Source organism: Mustela lutreola, chromosome 8 (genome assembly GCF_030435805.1).
Source record: "Mustela lutreola isolate mMusLut2 chromosome 8, mMusLut2.pri, whole genome shotgun sequence".
Classification (NCBI taxonomy): domain Eukaryota; kingdom Metazoa; phylum Chordata; class Mammalia; order Carnivora; family Mustelidae; genus Mustela; species Mustela lutreola.
Window position 1 is genome coordinate 58,054,362 of NC_081297.1, and position 10,187 is coordinate 58,064,548.

Sequence of the window (10,187 nt, forward strand, 5' to 3'; positions counted from 1 at the left end):
AGTTCTGGGAGGAGTAACATCACGAAGGTTTTGGAATAAGAGATCCCTCAATATTATTTCTTCTCACCAGTGATAATTTGGCAACTATCCATGGCCTAAAGTGCCTATATGGGAGCTTTGGGATCCAGGTAGGAGATTGTGAAGCATTGGCAGAGTACAAGACAAAGGAGAACTGTTTTGAGAAGGCAATCCTATATCCAGGTAGCTGACTTGCCCACTTGTAGTCCTGCCTATAGACTTAGAAACAGTATACCTTATGGATTTAGCTACAGCCCCATTTGGCCTTGGCCTTGTTATATCTGAAAGGGACTTAGGGAGGGGTCATGCCCAACTGTGTTTTGGGATATAGATATACAGAGTTTGGTGCTGGGTATGGACTCTGAAGTGGCCTATTAGCTGGCTCCAAACTGTCTTGATCACAGTCCAGGAGCTCCTGGAGGTAAGCCTGCCAAACTCAGTCCTGCTGTAGATTTCAGAGCTGTGCCTGAGTTCCAGTGCCTCCCAGTCTGGGAGTAGTCCTGATGGTTCAAGAACCTGGCAGGAAACATTTCTTTCTGTGCCCCAGAGATTCTGAAAGAGCCCTATGCTCAGCACCAACTACTCCCAGTTGCAGTTTATTAGTCTTGTTGGCACAGGGGCCTAGCAGGAGGTAATGCAATTTATACATCTGGAGATCCTAAAATGTCTCTATACTCAGATCCAGGCCCTCTAACTATTGTCAGGGAGCAGTCAAGCCCACCTAGTGACCTGGCAGAAGACCAGACCATCTGTGCCTCCAGATCTTTGTCTACAGATATCATTCTTGGCAGCCTTAGGACTCAGGTCCAACCTCTGTCAGCCATAGTATGGGGTCAATCCTGACCACTCAGGCACCCACTCAGTGACCTGACAAACTCTCTCAGGGACCTGGTGGGACCCACATCTCTTTGCATAACTGGAAACAAACCTTCTGTCTAAGGACCAAACTGTGGATCCTGAAGCAGACCTTTGTCCCAGTGCCACATGACTGAACAAAGTCCTGGAGGCAGTCCCATATAAAAATTGCGGATTCTGAAGCAGACATTTGTCCCAGTGTCACCCTACTGAACAAGACCTTAAAGGCAGTCCCATCTACCTAAGGGTCAGAAAGGATCCCCATACACTTGAGCTTCTGGTAACCATCCCATCAACTGCAGAATTACTGCAGAACCAGCAATAAGTTCCTACATGCCTCCAACCCAACACAACTGTGATTGTAGAAGTAATCCCATCGGCTTTGAAAATTGGGAGAGGAAGGTATTTACCTAATGAAACCAGTGTGTAAAACCTTAAAGAGATGTTTGCTGCTTTAAATGCACAGCCATCATTTCAAGCCTACATGGATCACAAAGAATCAGACAAATATATTACCAAAGGAAACTAATAAAGCTCCAGCACCAACCCCAAAGAAATGGAGATCTACACATTGCCTGACAAAGATTGAAAAATAGTCATTTTAAAGACACCCAACAAAATGGAAGAGAACACATATAGACAACTAAACAAAATCAGGAAAACAATGCATGAAGAAAATGAAGAAAATGAAAAGTTTAATAAAAATGCACATACACACATGGAACAATATTATCCAGCTGTTAAAAAATTAGGAAATCCTATGATTTGTAGCAACATGGATGGGACTTCATGGCATTATGCTAAGTAAAATAAATCAGAGAAGTACAAATACTGTATGATCTCATTTATATGTGGAATAAAACAAAACAAGAAAACCCCAATTCACCAAATTCAAGGAAAGAGATCAGACATATAGTAACTAGAGATGGAGGGTGGGGGAATAGAAATTGGAGGAAGATGGCTAAAAGGTATGAATTTCTAGTTCTAAAAAAAAAAGAAAATTACTAGGAATGTAATGTACAATGTAAGGACTGTTGTTAACACTGCTGTATGACATATAGGAAAGTTAAGAAAGTACATCCTAACAGTCCTCACTACAGGCAGAACAATCTTTTTTCTTTTTGTTCCTTTTCTTCTTTCTTTTTTTTTATATTGCATTTATATAAGATGAAGGATTTTATTTGAATCTATTGGGATATATGTTCCACAATATATGTAATCAAACCATCGTACTGTACATCTTAAACTTACACAGTGATGTATATCAACTATTTCTTCATAAAACTGGAACAAAATAGACACTGAAAATAGAATCACACAGAAATCTTGAGGTGAAAAATACAGTGAGAAAACTGAATGAAAGTTCAATAGAAAGCTTCAAAAGACAGGTTCAGTGAATTCAAAGACACATTACTTAAAATTGGGCAGTTAAAGGGGAAAAAAGAAACAACAAGAATGAAAATGAGTGAAGTAAGCTTATGTGAATTACGGGACACAAACAAACAGAGTCTAAGGAGAGAGAAAGGGAAAGAAAGCTTAATAAAGAAATTACAGTTCTGAAGCCTGGCTTGTTCAGTCAGTAGAGCATGCAACTTTTAATACTGGAGTTGTGAGTTTGAGCCCTGTGTTGAATGTAGAGATGACTTTAAAATAAAATCTTAAGGGGTGCCTTGGTAGCTCAGTCAGTTAACTGTCTGCCTTTGGCTCAGGTCATGATCTCAGGGTCCTGAAATCGAGTTCTGCATTGGGGCTTAGTGGGGAGTCTGCTTCTTCCTCTCACTCTCCTTCTGTGCTCTCTTTCTCTCAAATAATGAAATAAAGTCTTAAAAGAAAAACAAATAATAAAATCTTAAAAAAATTTATAGCTGAAAACTTCCCAGATCTTGAATCTTGGTAGAGGCATGGACACCCCGGTACAGGAAGTTCAAAAGACCTCAAGCAAGTTCAACTCAAAAAATACCCCAAGACACATTAAAGCATTAAAAGCAAAGCCAAAGAGAATCTTGAAAACAGCAAGAAAAAAACAACTCATTACATATCCAGAAACTGTCATAAGGTGAACAGTGGATTTCTTTGCAGAAACCTTGCAGGCCAGGAAGGAATGGGTTGTTACATTCAAAGTGTTGAAAGGAAAAACTGCCAACAAAGAATACAATATTTGGTAAATTGTACTTTAGAAATGAAGAAGAGAGAGACATTTCCAGAAAAAAAAAAAAAGAAAAAAAAAGCTAAGGGAATTCATCATCACTAACCTTCTTTTACAAGAAATTCTAAAGGGGGATATTCTAGTTGAAATGAAAGGACTCTAAGTGACAGCATGAAACATATAAAAGTATAAAAATCACTGATAAATACATGTTCAAATACAGAATACCTTAATGCTATAATGGTGGTACATAAATCACTTTTATCTCTAGCATAAAGATAATAGTATTAAAAACAACTATAACTATAATAATGTGGAGTGTTCTAAAAAGATCAACTATATCCAGTTGATTGATGATGTTGTTCACTTCTTCTATATCCTTGCTTATTTTCTGTCTATTAATTATATCTATTACTGAGAGAGGAGTATGGAAGCTATCAATCATAATTGTGGCTTTTTTTTTCTTCTTTGAGTTTTATAAGTTTATAATTGTGTGATGTACATCTACATTTAGGGTGTTTTCTTGGTGAATTGACTTCATTTTGATTATGAAACATTTCTCTTTATCCCCTGTATTTTCTTTGCTCTGGAGTCTACTATGTCTTATATTAATATGGCCACTCCATTTTCCTTTTTAAAAAAATACTTATTTATTTTAGAGAGAGAGAGAGAGAAAGGGTGAGAGTGAGAGACCAGGAGGAACAGAGCAAGAATGATGGAGAGAAACTCAAGCAGACTCCCTGCTGAGCATGGAGCCTGATGCAGGCTTTATCTCAGGACCTTGAGATCGTAACTTGAGTCAAAATCAAGAGTCAGATGCTAAAATGACTGACCCATCCAGGTACCTCCATCTTTCTTTGGATTAGTGTTTATATCTTTTTTTTTAAAAAAAGATTTTATTTATTTATTTGACAGACAGATATCACAAGTAGGCAGAGGAGGCAGGCAGAGAGAGGGGGGAGCAGGCCCCCTGCTGAGCAGAGAGCCCAATGCGGGGTTCGATGCCAGGACCCTGGGATCATGACCTGAGCCAAAGGCAGAGGCTTTAACCCACTGAGCCATCCAGGTGCCTCTAGTGTTTATATCTTGTTTCATTCTTTACTTTTAACTTTATATTTGAAGAGAGTTTATTGTAGACAGCATGTTGTTAGGTCATTAAAAAAAATCAATTCTGACAATATATTTAAGTGGCATGTTTGGATCATTTACATTTAATGTAATTAGTGATGTGTTTGTATTTAAGCCCATCTTTTGGTTATTTTATTCCTGTTTCTTTCCTCTGTTTTAGTTCCTTCATTTTTCTTTTTATGCCTATGTTTGGGTTATTTGAAAAATTTTTTAGTTATTTCATTTAAATTCATTTATTTATTATGATTTTTGACTGTATCTCTTTGTTTAATACTTAGAGCAATTTCCGAGGAATTATAATACACATAGTTAACTTTTCCCAGGTTATATAGAGTCAATAATTTGCCATTTTATTTTTATTTTTTACTGTTTTAAATAGATGAAGATAACTTAATATCATTGTTTCTTTTCTCTCTCCACTTTAGTCTTTAAAACATCAATCCTTAAAAATTTTGGATGCTGGTTCCTAAGGCATTCTTAGGAATCCCTTTCACTCTCAGCCTCATTAGGTTCATCTACAAAATGATGCTAAAGCTAAAGCACACTCATAGAACCCTAAAGGTTTTGACCATGGATAACATGGTTCAAGATTCCTACTCTTCTGAATCTTCCCTTAAGAGGAGATTTTATATTCATTCCATTAGGGATACCCTTGGTAATAGTTTTCATCTTAATTTCTTGATGGGAAGAACAGATGGAGTTGGAAATATCAAACCTACAACTGGAAATTCTATATTAGGTGTCTAAAGGAGAAAGTTTTAAAATTGTCAGAGCAATAAAAATAAAGAGAAAATTGTCTCAAGCTTGAGGAGAGATGATCTTTATAATAAGAGTAGAGCTTTACTGCAAGATGTAATTACTAGCTGAGTGAAATACGTCAAGCAGAGAGAGTTAATTATCATATGGTTTCACTTATTTGGGGAGCATAACAAATAACGTGGAGGACATGGGGAGATGGAGAGGAGAGGGGAGATGAGGGAAATTGGAAGGGGAAGTGAACCAGGGGAGACTATGGACTCTGAAAAACAACATGAGGTGTGGGGAGCCAGTACAGGAGGCCTACTATAAGAGCTGTAAGGGACTGAATATGATTGGCTGTTCATTTAGGTCCACTCACGCGGGAGGTGCATGAGCACTGCGGTGATTGGCTAGGCGGGCTAAGCTGCCGGTGTATATATGCTTGAATGTACTTGGAGAGGGGCAGCCCGCTGGGAGCCAGTCCGCGCCGCGCCACGCTGGCTGGAGGGGGCCGCAGCCCGGACCAAGGCGGTGGCGGTGGCGGGCGCCGAGGGGCGGCGCGCGGCCCTGGAGGCGGCGGCGACGCCGGAGCAGGGCGGCGGGAGCTGCGTGCTGTGCTGCGCCAGAGGGGGAAGAAGATTAAAAGAAGCCATTAAAGAAGCTTGCCTCCACGCGTGTCTCCGTGTCGTTCTTGCTGGCAAGAGCGACACTGAGGGTTTTGAAGGGGCGGGGGGGGGGTAGGGTGGGTGGTTGGGGAGCCAGGTGGTGGGTATTAAGGAGGGCACATGTTGCATGGAGCACTGGGCGTGGTGCAAAAACAATGAATACTGTTATGCTGAAAAGAAATAAAAAAAAAAAAAAGAAAAAATACACAATTACTAGCATCTTCTGGAAAGTATCTAGTATTTCTTAAAATTTGGATAACGTTCTGAGAGAATTTTATTAAACTAACAGCTTCACATATAAAGCTAAACTTTACTGGTTTTAAGCCCAGACCATCAGTCTTGTGACATTCTAGAAATTTTTTCTGGATTCTCCATTATTATACTCAGACTAATAGTGTTATACAGTGACATCCTTTTCCTATGAAATTTATCTACTAAGGGGTTAAATTTATATCTTTAAAAACTGTATTAGAAATTAAAACAAAACTTAAAAAATCTACTTATTAATTTGCTTTAAAATAACTGTGATAAACACATTTCTTCTTAGGACAATAATGTATTTTTATTTTAAATAACTTTATTCTCAAAATACTATGAAGAACTGAATTGTCTTACATTTTTGCCATTTTTTCAAATGTCCAACTAAAAATGTCTATTAACTAGAAATAAATATGTAAACTGTGTTTTGGAAAGAGTTAGCCTCATTGGCAAGTTGGAAACATAACTTTGACACCTCTTTTTGATATATTCATCTGAGGTGTTGCTTTAATAAGGAGAGAGGGTTAGAGAAGCTGTCTTATGCTTTCCATAGGGAGAAATTTCATTCATATTGTTGAGATTTTCTTGGAGTTTGAGGTTCTTACCTTCACTAAATGCTCATAATCTTCCTGGTGATGTCCTTGAAAGCTTGTTTTACTTGTTTGTTCCTTAGAGTGTAAATGAATGGGTTCAATAAAGGGGCAACTGAGTTATTGAGCACAGCTACTCCCTTATTGAAAGCAACTCCTTCTCTTGCTGAGGGCTTTATGTACATGAAGATGCAGCTGCCATAAGAAAGGGAGATGACAATCATGTGGGAAAAACAGGTGGAAAAGGCCTTTTTCCTTTGCTGAGCAGAAGGGATCCTGAGGACGGTCCAGACGATGTTTGTATAGGAGAGAATCACCAGTACCAGGGTGACCACCAAGGTGACAACTGCTAAGATAAAGTCAAGCAGCTCCAGGAATCTTGTGTCTGAGCAAGATATTTCTAGGAGGGGTCCATAGTCACAATAGTAATGATTCAGCATGTTGGAGGCACAGAAATCCAGCTGACTGGTGAGGATGATTGGGGATATGATGATTAGAAATCCAGCCAACCAAGAGCAGAGAACCAGCTGGATGCAGACCTTGCTGCTCATGATGGTCAAGTAATGCAAGGGTTTGCAGATGGCCACATAGCGGTCATAGGACATGGCAGCCAGAAGGTAAAACTCCGTGGCTCCGAAGAAGATGGCAAAGAAATACTGAGTGAAACAGCCAGCAAAGCTGATGGTCTTGTTGCCAGTTGTGATGCTGAACAGCAGCCTGGGAGTGAAAGTGGTTGTGAAGGAAATTTCTAAGAAGGAGAAATTCCGGAGGAAGAAATACATGGGAGTCTGGAGGTGGGAGTCCAGTAGTGTAAGGGTGATGATTGTCAGGTTTCCAATGATGCTGAATATGTAGGTGAGGAGGAGAAATATAAAGATTATAGGTTTGATCTCTGGGATGTCTGTTAGTCCCAACAGAATGAATTCTGTCAGGAAGGTTTGGTTTTTCATTGCTACCCTTCGCTGCCTATAAAGGTACAAAGGAAAGAAGTCAGTCATGAGAATGGAAGGAGGAGTTCAGGAACATTAGGAAGCTAAACCTTTTTTATTGAATTGGTTCAAATGTCCATTTTCTGTCATTGAGATTTTCTATTGGTCAGAGTGACTCTTCACAAGAATTATTTTTTAATTTTTCACAGAGGAGAATTTCCTCCATGGCTCCATTTTAGGCTCTTTCATAGCCTACCTTCTAAATCAATGTCTAAGGTATCACTCTCTCCATTTTTTATTTTTTATTTTCAATTTGAACATTGAGTCTACCTTAGGTTTTCTATTATGTCTGGTAATTTGGTAGTGATGTCTCATTTCCATCCCGTTCTTGGTCTCAGTGTGAGAAGAAAAGCTGTGTTATCTTCCAGTTGAGGAGCCTTTAGAAAGGAGTCAACATTACCATTATAACTGCAGTATCCAAGGATGCCCTCAAGTTTCCTTCAGTATTTTCAATTTGTGGACCACTGTAAGTAGTATCATCAGTCTCTAAATCTTTGCTGCCAGTTTCTGCCTTCCTTCAAATCTCAAGTTTCCTGTCCTAGACGGTTTTAGCAGCAGGACAGATGATATCTCTCCAAGAAGAGATCCGCTATCATTTTCTTTCAGATCCATGTTATGAGTAAGAATGTAATTTTACTCTGGCTGGACAAGTAGAACTGAAATAAAAAGTTGCAAAACTCATTTAGGAGTTTCTTTTTAAAAAATTATTATTATTATTTTTTTAAATTTATTTTTTATTTTCAGCATAACAGTATTCATTATTTTTGCACCACACCCAGTGCTCCATGCAATCCCTGCCCTCTATACCCACCACCTGGTCCCCAACCTCCCAGCCCCCGCCCCTTCAAAACCCTCAGATTGTTTTTCAGAGTCCATAGTCTCTCATGGTTCACCTCCCCTTCCAATTTCCCTCAACTTCCTTCTCCTCTCTAACTCCCCATGTCCTCCATGCTATTTGTTATGCTCCACAAATAAGTGAAACCATATGATAATTGACTCTCTCTGCTTGACTTATTTCACTCAGCATAATCTCTTCCAGTCCCGTCCATGTTGCAACAAAAGTTGGGTATTCGTCCTTTCTGATGGAGGCATAATACTCCGTAGTGTATATGGACCACATCTTCCTTATCCATTCATCCATTGAAGGGCATCTTGGTTCTTTCTACAGTTTGGCGACCGTGGCCATTGCTGCTATAAACATTGGGGAACAGATGGCCCTTCTTTTACTACATCTGTCTCTTTGGGGTAAATACCCAGGAGTGCAATGGCAGGGTCATAGGGAAGTTCTATTTTTAATTTCTTGAGGAATCTTCACACTGTTCTCCAAAGAGGCTGCACCAACTTGCATTCCCGCTAACAGTGGAAGAGGGTTCCCTTTCTCCACATCCTCTCCAACACATGTTGTTTCCTGTCTTGTTAATTTTGGCCTTTCTAACTGGTGTAAGGTGATATCTCAATGTGGTTTTAATTTGAATCTCCCTGAGGGCTAGTGATGATGAACCTTTTTTCATGTGTTTGATAGCCATTTGTATGTCTTGATGGGAGAAGTGTCTGTTCATATCTTCTTCCCATTTTTTGATATGTTTGCCTGTTTCGTGTGTCTTGAGTTTGAGGAGTTCATTATAGACCCTGGATATCAACCTTTTGTCTGTACTGTCATTTGCAAATATCTTCTCCCATTCCGTGGGTTGCCTCTTTGTTTTGTTGACTGTTTCCTTTGCTGTGCAGAAGCTTTTGATTTTGATGAAGTCCCAGAAGTTTATTTTCGCTTTTGTTTCCTTTGCCTTTGGAGACACATCTTGAAAGAAGTTGCTGTGGCTGATATCGAAGATTACTGCCTATGTTCTCCTCTAGGATTCTGATGGATTCCTGTCTCACGTTGAAGTCTTTTATCCATTTTGAGTTTATCTTTGTGTACGGTGTAAGAGAATGGTCGAGTTTCATTCTTCTACATATAGCTGTCCAGTTTTCCCAGCACCATTTATTGAAGAGACTGTCCTTTTTCCACTGTATATTTTTTCCTGTTTTGTCGAAGATTAATTGACCATAGGGTCCATATCTGGGCTCTCTACTCTGTTCCACTGGTCTATGTGTCTGTTTTTATGCCAGTACCATGCTGTCTTGGTGATCACAGCTTTGTAATAAAGCTTGAAATCAAGTAACGTGATGCCCCCAGTTTTATTTTTGTTTTTCAACATTTCCTTAGCGATTCGGGGTCTCTTCTGATACCATTTAGGAGTTTCTAATGAAAAACTTGTTTGCTTAGGGCACTATGTATACCATACTTTGAGAAGCTGAGTAATTGTTTTTTGTTTATAGGTGAAGAACAGGGTTCTGAACAGTTACATAGCTACTATAATAAAATTTAAGGTGAATTTAAAATTTAAGCTGAAGAGTAAAATTTAAGCTAAGTTTTAAAAAACTTCTCTGTAGTTCTCAAACTCTCAAAGCCATTTTCAGCAGATAACACACTTACGGTTTTTTATTAATTTGCAAAATTTCCTCTGGCATGAACCTCCACATCTACCTTTCTTTTCTCAAGACATTTCTGTCCCTGTACTCATCTTCTCATATCTTTGTTCCAGAGAGTAGATGACTTTCTTGTTTCTTTCTGACTCTTGTAATAACTGTCATTGGGGGCCCGAGTGGCTCAGTCTTTTAAGTGTCTGACTCTTGACTTTGGCTCAGGTCATGATCTTAGGGTTGTGAGATTGCGCCCTGCCTTGGGCTCTCCACTGGGCATCAAACTTGCTTAAGATTTCTCTCTCTCCCTCTTGATCTACCCCCTCCCTAAAAATAG

At 39.2% G+C, this 10,187-nt stretch overlaps 1 protein-coding gene across 1 annotated transcript; it reads right to left on the minus strand.

Moving 5' to 3' along the window:
* Window positions 1-6,418: 6,418 nt before the first annotated feature.
* Window positions 6,419-7,348, minus strand: LOC131837835 (olfactory receptor 6C4-like). The gene has a single exon (XM_059183502.1). It carries the CDS (start codon window positions 7,346-7,348, stop codon window positions 6,419-6,421), a length of 930 nt encoding a protein of 309 aa, XP_059039485.1.
* Window positions 7,349-10,187: the final 2,839 nt, after the last annotated feature.